General features: G+C 37.4%; 1 protein-coding gene across 1 annotated transcript; it reads left to right on the top strand.

Annotated features, from left to right (window-relative positions):
* The first annotated feature begins 433 nt into the window (after nucleotides 1-433).
* ppm1g (protein phosphatase, Mg2+/Mn2+ dependent, 1G) lies at nucleotides 434-19,194 on the top strand. The gene is made up of 10 exons (XM_056471166.1): nucleotides 434-965; nucleotides 1,525-1,594; nucleotides 5,376-5,461; nucleotides 6,299-6,422; nucleotides 9,967-10,409; nucleotides 10,960-11,088; nucleotides 13,646-13,880; nucleotides 13,968-14,097; nucleotides 15,514-15,610; nucleotides 18,108-19,194. Exons 1-10 carry the CDS (start codon nucleotides 855-857, stop codon nucleotides 18,294-18,296), a joined length of 1,614 nt encoding a protein of 537 aa, XP_056327141.1. The 5' UTR covers nucleotides 434-854; the 3' UTR covers nucleotides 18,297-19,194.
* The last annotated feature ends 762 nt before the right edge of the window (nucleotides 19,195-19,956 follow it).

The raw sequence follows: 19,956 nt of genomic DNA, 5'->3' as shown, positions 1-19,956 counted from the left end.
AGCCTGGTTTTAGCTGGATATAGCTGGTTTTGGCTGGGCTCCCTGCCTTGGTAGGCTGGTCAAGCTGGTTTTAGCTGGTCATTTTCCAGCTTGACCAGCTAAGACCAGGCTGGAAATGGCTGGAAACCAGCCTGGAAATGGTTAAAACCCCTCTAAAACCAGGCTGGTCAACCAGCTAAAACCAGCCAACCAGTCTAGGCTGGTTTAAGATGTTTTTTCAGTATGGTTGTGCTGTTAATCCTTCTATGTTTTGTGGTGTACTATATGCAATAAATAAATAATGTTTTAAAAAAGGAATAAAAATGATCCGTAAATGAATCTTTTAGTCGGTGATTCAAACGATTCGAGTCACTACGATGAATCACAATCCCCGCCACTGATTTCTACAAAACACGCACATGCGCGAACTCACAACAGACTTCCGCTTCCGGTGTGCCTAAAGTCCGCTCTCTGCGAAATGGGTTTGTTGCTGGACTGTTGATTATGTTGACTCACACGTGTTAGGGGCTTTTCTGCTTTTAAAAAGAGGCTCTGACTGAATCAACGTTTATCCCCCTTCGCGATTAATGTGATCTCGCTCAGTTTCAGACAGGCCTGTCCGGACTCTCCATCATACATGAGTGGTTGTTCATTTAAAAACTCCAGCAGCATCAGCAGTGTTAGCAGCCCATCAGCTAACAGCAGTAGCAGGGTAAAACACCGGTTTACTCCCATCCAGACTTCACTGCGCTCTGAAATGTGACCAGAATCTAGTTTTTACAGACATATTACCTTCTTCGAAGTCAGCGAATCGGATTTAGTGGATTTATTTAATTTTACGCGTTTTCTTTTCACTAAATCTCACTGCACACATCATGGGGGCTTACTTGTCTCAACCCAACACGGAGAAGAGCACTGGCAACGGCGGGAGCAAGAACTTGAACTATGGGTTCTCGGCCATGCAGGGCTGGCGAGTGTCTATGGAGGTAAAACAACCACTTTAATGATTTTATTTCGGTTATGTTACTCTAATTTGCTGATAGATGGATTGCTAATGCGGTTTACGAGCAAATGTACGTGAATGCGTTATTTAAGCAATTGGGGTAAAGTTGGTCTTATATTCAGACTTTCTCCTTAATAATAATATGAATTCAGATAAGTATTTTCAATTTTAAATATGGAAATTATATTAACAGCCAGTGTATATCAAAATACATTGTTCACTCAGGTAAATGGTGCTAACGTTGCTTTGAAGTCGTACTTATATGCTATTTCATACCGAATGTTCAAAGGACCGTGGTAAACAATAAAGGGAGCGTGTCACTGTTCACAAAGGAACGAAAGTGCGAATATAAAACCAACTTTAACTCCATTTCAGAGCAGTGTATATTTGCTTTTCAAAGTAATGCTAGTCAGTATTGTGTTGTATGTGGTGGGAGGAGTGACGTTCGCGGATTTTGGCGCCAGTGAGGTCAGAGGGTGACTCCCGCCTCAAGCTCTGGGATTTTTTTTTTTATTTTTTGATAGCTTGTTTTTGTTTCCTAGGACGCGCACAACTGCATCCCAGAGCTGGACGATGAAACCGCAATGTTCGCGGTGTATGATGGCCATGGAGGTAAGATAATAGTGTAAGAATTCAAAGATGGGAAGGAGAGACTCGTTTCTGTCAGTTGTTCGGCCTCAGATGTTTCCAAAGCAGTCTGCTCTTTATTAAAGGGATAGTTCACACAGAAATGATTTACTCACTATTTACTCTTCCTCAAATGGTTCCGAGCCTTTATCTTCTGTTAAAGGGCACCTATGATGAAAATCAACTTTTGTGAGCTGTTTGGACCGAACTGCGTGTAGATATATTGTGTCCACAATCATATTCGAGTGGTGTAAAGCTGCGTCCCAAATGGCAGACTATGCACTTACACAGTCAATAGCATAGTAGAGCTGCACGATTCTGGCTAAAATTAGTTTCACGATTTTTTATTTTTTTGCTTAAAGATATTCTCAATATTATATAGATGTAAAATAAAGGTTAATATGAGTGGGCTATTATTATTGTTATTTCTCAAACATACAGTAAAACAATAATAATATTATGTGTTGATCTACTGTTGGGTAAAATGCTAAATTTCGAATAGACTTTAAATAAATCCTGGTCATTAATGCACAGTAATGAAATCAGAAAACAACTATTCATAATTCTGATGTTAAGTTATTGTTGCAATCTGTCACTGACAGCATTATTAGAGCACATTTTCTACTGTTAAAATGAGACATTTATCAGATTACCTCTTTCATTATATTCAACATTATAAATGCTAGAGTTGTTATACTGACACAGTTAAACATTTATTCTCATGCACAACACTGTGTTCGCTATGATATATTAAATGCTTGTTGGAGTCTTAACTCTAAAATGCTATGTGATTATTTAAATGGTGCCCGCTTTTGGTTTAATTTTTACTGCTAAGTGTGGTTCATACTTCCCAAACAATCACTCTGTACCACAAACTGAATGTTTTTTACAACTTTATTACCTGTTATTCACAGCATATGCAGGTTTTGTTCACTAAAGTAGACTTCATTCACAGGCATGCGCCTGCCCTCTCTGTGGTGTCAGCTCACGTTTCTGGGCGAATTATACCTTATAAATACTGTATGTGACTCTTTAAACACCATTTAGAGGTGTCTACGTTGCAACTGTTGTAAAGTGTGAAGACTTGTGCGACAACATTTTGCTTCTCTCCTGAACTTTAAAATATAATTGCCAGAATCATAGAGATGCTGGAATAAGATCGTCTAGGGGTTGAATTGAGATTGCAATCTTTTTTTTTGATCAATCTTGCAGCTCTACAGCATGGTATATGAGTTTAGTGTCGTCCCAAATGGAACACTGTTTTTTTTTTTACCAAGCAGGAATTCTGCTGTTTCCCTGTTGATGTTTGCCGGTGGCCAAATTAGTCAAATGAACAAACTACCAAATAATATCTGCCATGAGTAAAACCGCATTCACCATTGGGAGCTGGCATAATCAGTCTTGTAGGAGAACTTTGCTTTCACTATCCAGAATAAAGTAATCCAACATCAGTGCCTGATAGCTCTGCCCCAGCGGCTGTTGAGTGTGTGAAATATCCATCATCTCACAGTACTTTTTAAAGGTTGAATAAGTGCATCGTATGGGAATTTAAAGTGCACTTATTATTTTTAGAGTTTTCAGTGTGAATGCACTACACTTTATACTATCAAGTGGCGTAGAATAGTGCACAAGTAAGCAGTTTGGGACGCACCTTGTCCCTTTTTTTTAAATTTCCTATTAAAATAGGAACCAAATCGCTCCCATTTTAAGGCCCACCTCAACGTAATGGGGTGTAGTTTTCCCGCCCACTGAATTGATTGACAGATGTGAATTAACATGTCTCTGTAGTAACGCGTATAATCATCATCAAGACAGGATGTGCACAAAGCAACTGGGATTTAAAGATCTGTTGAGCTCTCTGTGATCATCTGCAACTCGAGAATGAGTTTGAAGTTTGAAACGTTTATAAAAAAAAAAATGTTTGTAATAAATACAGTAAAATCACTCTAATTCATCACCACAGCCGCATAATGTCAGTACTTTTATAAAAGACCCTTCAACCCAGCTTGTGGACGTTAAATCAGGTTTATTTTGTACATTAACATAACGAATATCCATACAGCAGTGGATATTAACCTGTATCCTGTCACATTTGCCGTGCAAAAACAGTGCAAAGCTAAACGTTTGTGTTTGCTTGTGTGTGCAAACTTTATAACAACTTTTTGTCTGATTCATCGTTGCAGAAACGCTTGAATTAACTCCACAACAAATATCAAATTACAGTTACAGTTCTTACTGTAGTAAGAGAGATCTGCTTCATTCTTGTCTGTCACTGTGCTGTTTATCTATATGAAGGCCACATGCACATGGGAACCGTGGGTGGGGAGAACCAGCTCGTTTGCATTAAAGGCACAGGCAACAAAAACCGCTACTAATTTCCCAGATTTAAGATGATATAATAAACTATCTGATGGGCATTTTGAGCTGAAGTTTTGCAGATTCATTTTGGAGACACAAAAGACTTATCTTAAACTTGGAAAGAGGGGTAAAATATGTGCCCTTTAAATACCAAGGAATATATTTTGAAGAAAGCTAAAAACCTGTAACCATTTGACCTCCTTTTACTAAGAAAAACAAATACTAGAAGGCAACGGTTACAGGTTTCCAGCTTTCTTCAAAATATTCAATTTGGTGTTTAACAGAAGAAACTTTCATTTATAAAACTGCTTTATACTCTCAGTACAAAAATAATCCCACTAAACAGGACAAAGAAGTTCCTATTGAAGCTGCGTTTTTTGTTTCCTCTGCCAATTAGTCATACTTGCATCATACAGTCTTTGTTAACAATTCTGTGTCAATTTTTGTCTCTTACATCCATTTATTTTTTGGCACTTTTTTGGGGGGGTTTTGTTCAAATCAACAACTTTTTATTTGCTACTTTTGATAATCGCAGACAGTCATTTAATTCTGTTATTATGTGCGGTGTGTTATGGCTCGTTTCCACTGAGTGGTACAGTTCGGTATGAGTCACCTTTATCAGGCTTGTCTCTCCATTGACAAAGGGCGCCCTTTTGGTGAGCACTGTGTACGACAAAGTTGCAGTCGACGTCATTCTTGTAGAAATATCAACGCAAAGCTGTACGGGTATTTCCCATATCACATGAGAAGGACTTCTCACAAAACAGATGCTTTATACACAAATACTTGTGTATAAATGTTAATTACTAACTTTTCTATGAATGTGATTTTGATTTATATCAGATCAATGATAATTAATGATAATCTGACTTTTTGTATGTGTATGCTGAGAAATGTTTGTGATTGGCACAAATATGCCAAAATGTTTCTGAACTTTAGTTTATCCGAGAATAATAAGGCTAGTTAAAAGGATTTCACAACAACAGAAGTTAGTAATATAGATAATTTTCTGCTAATCGATCTGAAAACCTATCATGGGCTGCACACACCAACAGAATACAGTGCTGAACACCAGTTTACATATTTAATTAATGCATCCTATATTAGGACATTAATCATTTCAGTTGATCAGCTGTTTAATGCAGTCTTAACAATTGTGCTAAACCGTTAGCATCCAAATGGAGAGTAACTGTGCTTCATGTTATTCATTTGCCATTGTCATTTTCCAAGCAAAAGTTAAAATCAGCAGGTTTAGGTCCTGGTCATGAGGGTGAGCAAAGTTTCATCAGATTTAGCTTTCCTGAATGTTGACAAAAGTGGATTTTCCTGGCTGTTCTCACAAATTTAATCAGTTAATTTTCTATGTCATAATTGAGGTTTGTGATAGACTGTTGCTGTGTTTTTCTAGGTGAGGAGGTTGCTTTGTATTGCTCAAAGTACTTACCTGGCGTCATTAAAGAGCAGAAGACATATAAAGAAGGCAAGCTGCAAAAGGTAAACCTTCCTGATGGCTTTAAATTGTTTATTGTTGTGCTTATCAAATTAAAACTAAAAGGTTTATCCATTATGATATCTTCAGGGACATTTACCTTGTGTGATTTTTGAATGGGTTTTATTGTATTGATTATATTTGTATAATTCTAAGTTGCTTTTACCATGAATATACTATAGCCGATGATGCTGATATGGCAGTAAATAGAAGATACAATAAGATAGGGACATTTTACCACCAGCTCTGTGGCTCAAATCAAATCTTGCTGCTGCTTTTACTCAAGATGTTATTGTAGAATCTACGTAATGTAATCGGATTTGAAAGCAGCTGGCATTTTAAATAGACCTCTGCCATTGTCATCTTTGTTTTGGGTGTGACTTTCCAGTACTGTAATACAAATATTTCTGTATATTTTCTTGAAAACACAAGTTATGAAGTCAGAATAGCATTATGAGAAAAAAAAAAAAAAAACAGAATTCTCTTTGGTGAGTGTCACCTTTATAATTTTAATAATAAATCATTTAAAACAGGCTACCGATAGAGCTTAATAAAACAAAAACCTTTACATTACTTTACTTTACCTAGCCCTTAAATTAAACAGTATTCAGAAGTGAGGAGAAATGAAAAATATATAGAGCAAACTCATTTGTGGGATTTGCTAGATTAAAAAAAAATAAATAAATTAAGGCAAAATTAAATTATTAGAAAAATCTAACACCAATAACATGGAGTTGTGCTATACAAATAATCACCCGTCCATGCATTTTGGCGATCCAGATTCGTTTGGCCTATGAAAAAAGTTAAAGATAAAACCACTGACCATACTGTATCGTTCTCAGGCTCTGGAAGATGCCTTCCTGGATATAGATGCCAGAATCACCACAGAAGAAGTCATCAAGGAGCTTGTTCAGATAGCTGGACGTCCTCAGGAAGAAACCGAAAAAGTAGCAGATGAAGATGATGGTAAGTGTTAAGGCTTAATATTTCACATGTTTGTCACTTTTACTTTTCACTCTTTTTAAAGATTGAATTGTTCGTCTTAATGAAATTTTAAGCCAGTAATAATAATGTTAAGTAAGACACATTTTATTTAAAGGATAGCATGACGATCAGAGTATCTGTAAACAAACCTGAGTTCATTTTACTTCAGAGTTTATTTGGAAGATGAATGCTGTTTTCTGATCTTGCATCTGCTGATATGAGTGCAAAATGAAAATACTTTTCCATCATTTACTCACTCTTCACTCGTTCAAAACCAATTTGAGTGTCTTCTGTTGAACACAAAATAAGATATTTTGAAGAATGCTGATTGCTGGAACCCATTTACTTCTATGGTAGAAAAAATACTTTGGAATTCAATGGGTGCTTGTTTACTAGCATTCTCCAAAATATCATTTGTGTTCAACAGAAGAAACAAATGTTTTGAACAAGTGAAGGGTGACTTGGACGTTGCGTTCATGTTTTCAACAAACATGTCTGGTGTCAAAAAAATACTCTGGTGTGTTTCACCTGATTTTTAGGATGTAGTTTCAGCAATTTGATCAAGTGGACAATTCAATTCAGTTCAATTCACCTTTATTTGTATAGCGCTTATACAATGTAGATTGTGTCAAAGCAGCTTCACATAAAATGTCACAGTAAATAGGAACAGTGTAGTTCAGTCTGTAGTGTTTAAGTTTAGTTCAGTTGAGCTCAGTTCAGTGTGGTTTAATAATCACTACTGAGAGTCCAAATATTGAAGGGCAAATCCAACGATGCGCAGCTCTACAGATCCCGAACCATGCAAGCCAGTGGCGACAGCGGAGAGGGAAAAAAACTTCACTAATGGCGGAAGTGAAGAAAAAAAACCTTGAGAGAAACCAGGCTCAGTTGGGCACGACCATTTTAATTTCTCCGCTGGCCAAACGTCTTGGACAGTGCTAAACATTACGGGTGGGAGAGAAAAAAAAAATTTCAGAATCAATTCTGTATTCAAAATAGATCACAATGATTGGGCCTGCATGGACACGAGCTTTTAAACAGTAAGAAAAGTGCTGATATGGACCCATACGCATGCTGCAGAATTCGCTTCATTTGGACAGATGGATAATTGCAAGTGCAACACTTCTGATCCGTTGTGCAGCCGACTTCAGGACACTGTTCAAATTCCTTCCACACCCGAAAGCGAAAGCAAAACCTCGAGTCATTATAGATGCAGTGCTACACTATGCTACTTGTGCGCTGTCAGCAGTTTTAGAATTACCTAAAGAGCTGGACAGGATAGTAAGTCTCCATTACAGCACATTATGAGCGAAGACTTGTGTTCTTTGAAAGCAGGGTGCGAAAGAAACTGAACAAGGCCTGCTGCACTGTGTTGCAAAATAATAAAGTATTACTATGGTTTAGCGCTTGCATTATGCTTTAAGCCAAATACTAGCATCTAGCAATATAACAAAAATTTAGTTTGTTGTCATCATGACAAAGAGAAACAAAATTAGTTAGTTGGGAAATAGTTGAAAGAATGATAATATCACAGGAGAGATAATTTTGACTTTAACTGTAAATGTTTTTTTTCTTTAACATTTTCCTAATGTTATAAACAAAACGAAATTGGCTTTTTTTTTTGGAAAATAAGAATTTATGGAATGTTCGTTCATCATAATTGCTCTTTGTAATCTGGCTTTTTCAAGTTCAGAGCATGTTCATCCTAAATTTGAATAAAATAAATGATTTTTTTAAATGATATTTCGGTCATACAGAGATTTTAATCATTAAACAAGCATAGAAACTCTAATTCTAGTTGAAATTTAGTCACAAAAAGTTGTAAAAAAGATGTAAATGCACAGCAGAACTAAGAAAAATGTACGTTGAGAATCGTTTTGGAGCCCCCAGGATCAGAATTGGATCATGAAGTCCTTAAAGATTCCCACCCCTACTAAACCTGTATATAAACAAGGTTCAAAATTGTCCACTGTCACCTCATAGCAAGAAGGTTGCTAATTCAAGTCCGGGCTTGGTCAATTGGTATTTCTGTGTGGAGTTTGCATGTTCTCCCAGTCTTGGCCTGGGTTTCCTCTGGGTGCTCTGGTTTCCCCCACAGTTGAAAGACATGCACTATAGGTGAATTGGACAAACTAAATTGGGTGTAATGTATTTGTGTAAATGAGTGTGGATGGGTGTTTCCCGGTACTGGCTTGCAATTGGAAGGGCACTTGCTGTGTAAAACATTCTGGATATGTTAGCGGTTCATTCCACTGTGGCAACCCCTGATGTATAAAGGGACTGAGCTGAAGGAAAATGAATGTAAGCCAGGTGGAAACAGTGTTTCTCTGCTGATCACTTGTTATCAGATCAGTAAAACTGCATGTTATGATGTGCGAGCAATATCAGCAGGTGCGTTGTGTATCATCGTTAGTGTGCAATTACCAACTATGACTACCTTTACATCGACATCAGAAATCAATTTATTTGACTTAAGCTGCGGTTACACTAGAGTTTGAGCTTGCGAAATTCTGTCGTTCGGCGCTGCGAAAACAGGCAGGATTAAACAAGATTAGACATTTAAAAAAGCCAGTGATTGCTCCATATTTTTTTTTTTTTTTTGATTTCTGTCCAGAGAGGTCGTGTTTTGATCATCGATTGGTCTCACGCAGTCAAGTAATGCGATTTCACAGGTCAGAGTTCACCAAGCTTAAACTTTGCACCGCAGCGACCTGCGAAACTTTCCAGGCTGATGCATTCGCGTGCGTATGAATAGAAGTCTATGGGAAGAAAAGTCCAGTGTGACCGCAGCTTTTATCTGAATAAGAAAATAATATGATTTAAGGATGTTCACATGAGTTGCTTTTTGGATGTTCCGTCCATGATCCCATTTTACGTTGTACATTTGATTAACGTCATTACGTCACTATTTGATGCTAGTTTCCTCCGGCATTTCAGACAACAGCAGATCGTGTTCGTCATGTGATTTTGGATGTTTCGTTTTCAGTTTCAAGACAAGTTTAACTACAGTTGAGCTTTTCTCGCACTATGCATGCAAACAGACGGATGTCGGATACAAATTCTCAAGCAACAGGCCACCTCTGACATTTCTTCATTTATGCTCACGTCACAAACTCAGAGGTACTAGATGAGAGCATAGTCATCATTTCCCACTCGCACCCAAAATGTGCCCTCTTGCTTAATGCCATTGTCATTTATTTGTCGTCAAACACCTGACGGACTCCCGTGTGCGCATCACGTCTGAACAAAGTCTAAGGTCTTTACATGTCTCTACTGCACTTCAATAATGCGACTAAAATAGGAATGCTCCACGTCTTAGTTTGATATTAGTTCGATTATGACTTTAGTCAGATTAAGGTAATCAAAAATCTCTGTTTACACTGATCGAGTCTTAATCAGAGTATTGTCTTAATCGTATTAAAATCAGAGTATTGGTGTCCATGTAAACATACTAATTGTTTGGGTATTAAAATGCATGTTTCAGCTAATATAAATGAACAAAACCTGATTTAATTTTTATTGTCAGTTGATAATGAAGAAGCTGCTTTGCTGCATGAAGAAGCCACTATGACTATCGAGGAGCTGCTCAACCGATACGGACAGAACCAAAATAAAAATGCCAAAAAGCCATGTCCTGATGCCTCTAAAGAGTCTGAGGATGGGGAGAAATCTCATGCTGAGAAAGGAATCAACGGTGAGACCGAATGCGGGCCGTCTGTTGCTGACAGTATTGGGAAGAAGCCGGCTGGTGCTGAAAATGCAGCTGAAGGCTCCAAAATGAGGGCCTGCAGACGAGCGGCTGCTTCCAGCGGCTCAGCTTCTGAAGGATCCGCTGAAAAGTCTGGGGATGCCGGTCCTTCTTGCTCTTCTTCTGCAGCAGCTCCTCCAGGAAGTGCCAAGTCCAAGTTTTTTGAGGACAGTGAAGAATCGGGGGAGGAGGAGGAAGAGGAGGAAGGCAGTGAGGAAGAGGTGAGTATAACTGTAACAGGATCAAGTTTTTGGCCATTTGCAAGTAGGTTTGTTGTAACGACCTACTGCTAAAATTCGTGTCAATACAGATGACCCGGATGATCAGTCTTAATATTGATTAACGTCTATAGGCAGCAGGTCTATTAAAAAATAAATGGTAAACCAGCTTAGCACTGCTGATCAAATATTTGAGCTCAGTAAGTTTTATGAACAGCAAATCATCACATTAGTAAGATTTCTGACTTATTTACACTTAAGACTGGAGTAACGATGCTGATGATGCATAATAGAAAGCTCCTAAAATGCTCAATTCTTATGACGTTTCAGAATTCAGTTTAATTAGTGTTTTTTTATTTATTTATTTTATTTTAAATATATACAGCCTTTGGTAAGCAAGCACTAAAATCCTTTTCTAAACAACTTTTTGAAACGCACAAAAATATTGTTTAATACAGAGACATAAGGATTTGATCGTGCGAACAGAATACTGCTAAAGTACTTAGTCTCCAACTCAAAGCATCTTAATGTTTACAAACTCCTTTGTTTACAGGACGGCAGTGAGGAGGATGGTGAGAACAGCAGTGAGAATGAAGAAGAGGATGACACGGAAGAAGGAGAGGAAGAGGATACTGATGAAGAGGAGGAGATGTGCTTGCCAGGCATGGATGGAAAAGAGGAGGTTAGCATGTCTCCTGATTTCATTTTTCAGTTTCCATTGCACAGTGGAAAATGCATACGATGATCAAGACATGCACACAATTTCTGTTTATATGGACAGGTTGTTTTTTTTCACACAAGGTTCTTTTGCAGCCAGTAAAACACCATTCGAATTAAAATCATGAAGTTGTCATTTTTGTAAAAAACCCTCTGAGGGCATAATACAATTTAGACATTATTTTGTGTTGCATTTAATTTTTTGAAGTTATCTTTTTAATACTGTTAGCTGATTTTTACATCAGTGATATGCCTGCGATTATTGAGTAAAATAATATCGTTTGATAAGTGATCAAGAATAATGGGAAAGCGGCCCATGTCTTTGCATAGTGCCCCAAGAATCTGGGCTGCGTCCCTGTCTGATATGCTGTACTGTTGGTTCTACAGAAAACCCGGTACTTTTAAAATGTAGCTGAGACCATTATATTATTGCTTTTAATTTAACCATTTTTAAAAATATTAATTACTTGATTTTCCAGTTATTAGGGATAGGATGGTTGTATCACAGCTTGATTGGGTTTACATTTTTTAAAAAATATATATAAATCCCCAATTATGACACTTAAATGCCATTTTAGAAATAGTATACATCAATGTAAAATACATAGCCCTATTAATGTTTGGAGTATAAAAAACACAAGTCTTAAGGTCATGTATTCTAATCTGTCTTATTTTAATTTAGTCTTTTGTTGATGAATGGCAATGATGACAATTTTTTTTTTTTTCATTTAAAAAAAATATTTCAGGAATATGTACTTTCATTTTAGACTCAAATTTGCAAACAGTTAATTATGGATATTATTATCTATTACATGCGTTCCACCCAGGGCTTGACATTAACACCTGTCAAATGCGGGTAGATTTCAGCTGTGGCCGCTCCCACTTGCCACTTTGGCAATTTAAAATTTATTTTCAAGCAGCCAGTGCTAGCTCGTCACTAAAAATTAGAACTTCAGTTTGACCGTTTGTCCATATACGTGCAAATCTTAGAATCGAGAAGAAGCACTACTGATAACTATTCGGATGAGCAAAAGAAAGCAGGGGAATACCGAATGAGACAATGATCAGGCGCACTGTAAAACAGGAGATCCTCACTTACTGACGAGTGCTTTTAAAGCTCCCATGTCTTGTTACCTTGTGCGAAGCAACTGTACATGAAATCGATCGGTTCTCTTTTAAATAGACTGAAAATAAATAAATAAATAAAAAGCAGTGCTCGTGCACTCACAGTTCTGCTGCTTTCAGGAGCTTGAGATTTTTCTGTAAGCAGCAGCGGTTGCTGCTTTTGCTTTAACCATTGTTTTGAACAGATTATTAATGGGTCTAACCTGCACGCGATCATCCTTTCATTAACGCACACACAATGTTTTTCACTTGTTTTCTTTTGCTTAGTTATTTTTGTTAATATGGTTTAATTTTCATCCTTTACAATAAGATTGCTATATTAGGAGATTAACTATCCATTTATGCATAGTTATCTGGTGATCTGGGACCTTTTAGCCAGGACAAATTACTCTGTATAGTTTTAAATGCATGAGCACTTTTTTTTTTTTAAATCTCAATTTCTTCAAGTTTTTCAACACACATTTTGAATGGAAAAAGTGCATGTATACTGCTATATTTTGCTTGTTTTGACACATTTTTAAAAGATTTTGGCAGGGAAATAATTGGTTTGGTGTGGCCAGAGCAAGAATTGGTTAATCCTTAGTGTAGAGCCCTAAAAAGCCATGTGAAATAAAACTAATTGCAACGCAACACTAAGAAACCCCAACACATTTGCTCATGCTCCTTGAGCAAGGTCACAACCACTAAAAGGTTAAATGAATGAGGAGGCTTGTGGACATAACATGTAATTTTAGGACGCTAAAGTCAAGTTTATGCTTATAAAATATATTTTCCCAACAACAAAATTGTGGCTAGTAAAAATGCCGGATGGCTAGTAACGTTTTAAAACTACTAGCCACAGTGGCTGGTGATCAAAGTTTGTCATGCCCTGGTTTCAGCTAAATGTTGCAGCACAAGAACATGTTGATTTCAAAAAAGCATTTGTGAGCTGAGAACTGTGCATAAGTATTGGGTTTTGGCGCATCATGCGCTGGAATCTTTCAAATTTATACTGATAAAACCTGAAGCATGCGAGTCTGCAGATGGAGAAGTTAACCCGTGATAAGACCGATAAGACTGCAGTGGGCCTTATCCATAATAACACAAACAAACTGCTTGGTGAGTCCTGGAAGTGCAGAAAGAGCACTGCAGCTGGCAGGTTATTCATACTGTGGGATACTGAAATACTCTCTTCCCTGTGTAATGATTAAAAAGTAAATGCATGAACTGTTTGGCACCAAACTGTGATAAGAGAACTGAATGTTTGTTGTTTTTTGGATGAATCATCTCATTATACCAGTTTTTAATCATAATTGCTGTGTACATTGGACAATAGTGCAGGGAGCGGAACACACAACCTTGATGCATCCTGGTGTGGAGTCATATTTTTCTGACTATTTTTCATCTCCGTTCTCCAGCCAGGCTCCGACAGTGGCACCACAGCTGTAGTTGCTCTTATTCGTGGGAAGCAGCTGATCGTGGCCAACGCTGGAGACTCCAGGTGTGTGGTGTCTGAAAAGGGAAAAGCGTTAGACATGTCCTACGACCACAAGCCAGAGGATGAGCTGGAGCTGGCCAGAATAAAGAATGCTGGCGGAAAGGTGACCATGGACGGTCGTGTCAATGGAGGCCTAAACCTCTCCAGAGCTATCGGTAATTTTGAGTATTTCAATTTAGAAATCATTCATTGTATGCATTTTCTTTTCATTTCTGCATAACTAATGGTTGGTTTTTATGTAGGTGATCACTTTTACAAAAGAAACAAAGCTCTTCCTGCTGAGGAACAGATGATCTCCGCTCTCCCCGATGTCAAAGTGCTGACTCTCAATGAAGATCATGAGTTCATGGTTATAGCATGTGATGGCATTTGGTAAGACAAATTATTATTATTATTTTTTTTATTGACCCAAAGTATATTACTTTCATCATCCATATTAAGCCCCGAGTGGAAGTCATGGAGTTCAATGACTGTTAAAAAAATAAATAAATAAAACACACAATTTATGCTTTGTTCCTCTTTGGAGATTAAAAAAAAAATTTTTCAGATTTTTCCAAAGTCTATTTTGGCTTAACAGAGGGACCTTCCTCTGTAATTAACAAATACTTGAACATATAACTGATACTGTTGTCATTGTAAGAATTGTAAAATCATTTTGAAGGTATAAATGTTTCCTACTAAATTTGTTTTTGAGAGTAGACATGACCATAACATTTACTCAAGATTCTGATTTGGTTAATTATGGCGGTTTGAAAGCCAACATACTGTTATACTAAAACTTCTTTTTCTTAGACTATTTTAAGAATGCATCTCCTAGACCGTTCACCAAACTAGCTCCAAACTATACTGAATTAAGTTGCTGTATCTTTTCCAACTGATCCCACTTATTGTTTTCTGAAAACTTACCCGGAAAATTCTGAAGAGTCCCATTGACTTAACATTAGACCAAACTTTGTGACCTCATAACTTTGCGCCAGACTGTCATGCAGACCTAAGGTTAGGCTCATTAAACTCAGACTACCAACCTGCCAATGACTGATGACCTTTCAACTTACTAGCCACACCCTAGCAATCACTTATGCCAGCCTAGCAACTGTCCCATAGACTTGCATTGTAAAAAAAAAAAAAAACTGCCATTGACTTTACATTGGACATACTAACAACATACCAATCTGTACTAGCAAACATGCCAATTCATACTAACAATATACTAATCCATTCTAGAAACATACTAACAAACATACTAATCATACTATCAGCATGCAAACATTAACCACCTAGCAAGGAACATGCCAATTCATACTAGAAACATGCTAACATATATGTACTTATCTTTCTATGCCATCTGTTTTCAAACTTCTACTTCAGTCATTTAAGCATTAAAACTACTTCAAACTTTGAGACTAGGCTTTCTCAAGCCACCATGAAGTTTGTCTACAAACTTTACTTTTCTAGTTTATTGTGGTTTCCATTACAGCTTTGTGTTATTACTCTTTAGTACTTCAAAATACATTCATTCATTCATTTTCTTTTCGGCTTAGTCCCTTTATTAATCTGGGGTCGCCACAGCGGAATGAACCACCAACTTCTCCAGCATTTGTCTTATGCAGCGGATGCCCTTCCAGCTGCAACCCATCACTGGGAAACACATACACACTTATTCACACACATATGCACTACGATGTTGCAGTGTAGGCCCATATAGACTTTTCTTGCAGTTTTATATTTAACTATAACCGTCAGCTGATTAAATGTCTGTATTTTCATTCATCTTTTGTGTGTTTAAAGGAATGTGATGAGCAGTCAGGAAGTAATAGACTTTGTGAGTGAGAGAATGAAAACTGAGTCCGGTAAAAACAACCCCCTATCTGCTATTATTGATGAGGTAAGTACTGTTGAGTGTGTGGTCCTACATGGTAAATATATTTGCATGTTGACATGTCAAAACAGTGTTAAAAAGCTGCCGTTTTGAAAATGGTAGTTCTGCCCGATTAATCAAATTGAAACCGGGTGTCCGCGGGGTCTTAAAAGTATTAAAAGTTCAATCAATTATGAGAAAATTAAGGCCCTTAAAAGGTATTAAAGTCTTAATTGTTTTTTTACGAGGTCTTAAATTTTGTTCAAGCGTTGTCTAAAGTTTTTGACTCCAAAAAAAGCATAAATATATTTATTTTCCTCCTAATATTAACAACGGCATGCTTGATCGAAGCGATTTGGCCGGGCTAGAGCACGTCCGCCCAAACTCCTCCATCCGGGTGAGGTCACGTAATTTACGACAAACACGGGAAGGTGATGTGACTCTCTCCACATGTAGCGAAACAGATAGGAAAATGTAAGTTTGTGTAGTCCAGGTTGAATAAAGACTAGTTTAAATGGTGGCTTAAACCTGTCGCTGAAAAGAACCGCATTTATTTATTCTTTCAAACTTTGTTTCTTCCGAGCTCATCTGAGTTTTGTTGCATGGTTGTGCTCAATTGATTTATTCCACTACAACTGTTTATTAAGTGAAAGGTTTGATACTGATTAGAACTTGAAGTGGCGATGAGGTCTTAAAATATTCAGAGAAGGTCCCTAAACAGTCTTCAAAGGGTGTTGAAATTACCTTTAGGATTCCTGCATATATGATGTGAAACGTTAAGCAAAGCTCTGATTGTTGTGTACATCTTTTGAAAGAAGCAGATGTGATTTTGTAGTCCTTCAAAGGCCAGAGGGCGCTCTCGTGACAACCCACGAGCATGTTCAAATACACACACACAAAAGTTAATGGAAATTCAGTTAAATAGCGGTTGCTGAGTAAACAAGATTTAACTGCTTTTATTGATTGTGTGTCTAACACATGACTGAAATGAATCCTTCTAAGAATTTCGCAAACACTCAACGGGTTTAGAAGGGGGTTTTGAAGGTTTCCCAACGGCACCTTCAAAAACCATTTCTTCTGTTTTGTTTTCATTTACTTTAAATTAAAGCTTTTCTGTCTGTGCACCTTTTGTAAACAGTAAAACAAATTATCCAAATGCTAGCCCCTTTAAAAGGAAATGTTCATTCTAATCTAAGAGCTGATCTCATTATGTTCCAGTGTGTGTAACATGTCTGCAGCCTCATGTCTCATATAAATTTAGACTACATTGAATGGTCAAGATTTGTAAAAGTAGGAATCTTCAAAGTACTTAATGCACTCTTAATTACCCTTTATGTATATTAATAATATTTAGAAGTTCTAGTTAACAGGCGTGCTGCAGCATTTTGCACCATTTGCATAATAGTGACCCACTACTACCCACATACAGTGCATTACAATAATCTAACAGAGTGGTCACAAAAGCATGGATTACTGTCAAATTCCACACCTTAATCGGTGACTGTAGACTTGGTAAACTGAGCTAACAGACCCAAATTGACCAAAGTGGTCCCAATGGTACCTTCAAAAAAACATTACTTCTGTTTTGGTTTCGTTTACTTAAATTAAAAGGAAGTTTTCTGTCTGTGCATCTTTTGTAAACCGCAAAACAGCATTTTGCACCATTTGCAAACGGGCAATAGCTGACTCGCTACTCTCCACATACACAGTGCATTAGAGTAATCTAACAGAGTGGTCACAAAAGCATGGATTACTGTCAAATTTCACCCCTAAATTAATGACTGTAGACTTAAACTGAGCTAACAAACCCAAATTGACCAGAGGGGTACCAACGGTACCTTCAAAAACCATTACTTCTGTTTTGTTTGTCATTTACTAAAATTAAAAGGAAGTTTACTGTCTGCATCTTTGTAAATGGCACAACAAATTATCCAAATGCTAGCCTCTTAAAAAGGGTATTTTCATTAAAGTCTTAGAGCCGCCCTCATTATGTTCCAGTGTGTAGTACATGTCTGCAGCCCATAGAAATTGAGACTACATTGAAGATTCCTACTTTTAGAAATCTTGACCATTCAAATGCCTTAATGCACACCTAATTACCCTTTTATGTATATTAATAATATTTACGAGTTCTATTTAACAGGCATGCTGCAGCATTTTGCACCATTTGCAAACAGGCTGACCCACATACAGTGCATTACAGTAATCTAACAGAGTGGTCATAAAAGCATGGATTATTGTCAAATTTCACCCCTCAATTGGTGACTGTAGAGTTAATATACTGCGCTAATAAACCCACATTGATCAGAGGGGTCACAACGGTGCCTTTAAAAACCATTAAGCCATCCAAGCCTTCATTTCACTTTGAAAATAACACTGTAAACACGCTCCATAATTGTCTAACCGAAAATCTTACATTTTCATAGCTGTTTATAGCAGTTTTGCTGCAGTAATGAAGTACACATTTACTGGAACCATAAAAACATTCAGTGTGTTTTCTAAAAAAGCCTCTTTTCACGTCTAGCTGCTGGACCACTGCTTGGCACCAGACACCTCAGGAGACGGCACTGGATGTGACAACATGACCTGTATGATCATCACCTTCTCCCCATGCTCTGGAAGCAACATCTCTGAGGGCACCAAGAAGAGAAAGCCAGAGGAAACCGAAGTGGAAGAAAACGGCAACGACAGCAAAAAACCCAAAACTGAGTAAAGGTGCTGCCGCTGAATGTGTTGATTATTTTGAGGACATTTTCCCTTTTGAATACAGACCACTTAGGAGAATTTTAAGAATAGCTCCCTGAGAAAGAGCATTTTACTTTTAAATGATTCAAAGACACAACTGTTAACTTTTTTTTTTTTTTTTTTAGTCCCGGTTTAACAATCCCATCAGCAACATTTATATTTGATGATAATGGAGTGAACTGAGCAGTATCGGTTTTGACACATGAATTTATGTGCTCATTTATTTGTCTTGTCCATTGTACCATTGTTTTGTGTACATAGTATTTTTCCAGTAAATGTCAAGTTGATTTTTTTTTTTTTTTTTTTTTTTTATATGCAGTAGTGGATCCTTGTCAATATTTGTGATGTTTTCTCTGGACACCAGTGTGTTACTGATCAAATACATTTTTTTTTTAAATAATGTGATTAAACACATGCTGGACTTTTTTTGCCCCCGCCCTCCAAAGCCATCACATAGATGTGGGATAAAAACAATCCTGTGGAAATGATCTCATGATGATGAGTTACTCCGACATTCCTCTCTCCCTTGTTTCATATTCGCTAAAATAACTTTGTTTGCAATGTCATTTATCCTAAAGTCCATATTAATAGGCTTCTTTCCTTTTGAATTAAAAGGATTGCAGGCTGATGTTTGGATCCATGTCTTGTTCTGGACCGTTACAGAGTGGAAGTCTTTACTTCAAAGCAAGAGTTTTCATTTTACATCTTAAAGCATCCTTCAAATTCATTAAGGTTTATATACAACGTATTTTGGAATATATATTTTGGTACTTTTTCAGAGCATCTTTGTGGGTTGTACAGGGAAAAACGACAAGTCATTGCTCAGAACTACAGCCTTCTCTGTATCAATAAACAAGTGGAGACAAGCACCGCAATGCTGTTTTTCTTGAGGGGAACTGGGGTTTATACAAGTAGCAAGGAAGTTTTGTGTCTGCATCTTTGTAAACAGCAAAACAAATAATTTAAATTCTAGCCTTTTAAAAAGGGTATTTTATTCAAATCTAAGAGCCACTCATTATGTTATAGTACAGTGTCTGTACATGTCTGCAGCCCATATAAATTGAGACTACATTTGAAGATTCCTACTTTTAAAAATCTTAAAATTGACCATTCAAAGCAATCAAACATTACAATCCTGTAATGTTATTAGTCCTCTGTGTCCTGAAAAAAAAAAAGGTGGCTGACCCATTGAGGTGGTGTGGACTCAATGCTCCCAAAGGTGTCCTGTGATGTATGGAAACAAGCAGTAAATTAGCAGCAGATGCCTTAAAGCAGGGGTGTCAAACTCTGTTCCTAGAGGGCCATACTCCATCAGTTTATTTCCAACCCTGGTTCAACACACTTTTGAGTGTATTTCATTGTGGTTAAAGCTAAACTGTGCCCAGCTGTGAGACCTCTAAGAACTAAGTTTGACAGCTGTGTCTTAACAGGTTTAGGTCAGGGATGGGCAAAACTCTGTCCTGGAGGGCTGGTGTCCTGAAGAGTTTTGTGCTTGATTAGGGTTGGAGCTAAACTCTCCAGGACACTGGCCCCCCAGGACCAAGTTTGGACACCCCTGGTTTACTATATTCAACACGTTGACTTTTCATGGCTTGACTGTGGTCTTGATAAAAGCCAATGGCTCTCCA

The sequence above is a fragment of the Danio aesculapii genome, chromosome 13, assembly GCF_903798145.1.
Source record: "Danio aesculapii chromosome 13, fDanAes4.1, whole genome shotgun sequence".
NCBI lineage: Eukaryota > Metazoa > Chordata > Actinopteri > Cypriniformes > Danionidae > Danio > Danio aesculapii.
This window is presented reverse-complemented; position numbering and strand designations above follow the sequence as displayed.

What these genes read in the sequence shown, in the direction of transcription:
- ppm1g (XM_056471166.1), top strand. Translation starts at nt 855, where the DNA reads ATGGGGGCTTACTTGTCTCAACCCAACACGGAGAAGAGCACTGGCAAC. An exon ending in AGTAGCAGATGAAGATGATG is followed by an intron (nt 6,423 to 9,966) that starts GTAAGTGTTAAG and finishes TTTTATTGTCAG; the next exon opens with TTGATAATGAAGAAGCTGCT. An exon ending in ATAGCATGTGATGGCATTTG is followed by an intron (nt 14,098 to 15,513) that starts GTAAGACAAATT and finishes GTGTGTTTAAAG; the next exon opens with GAATGTGATGAGCAGTCAGG.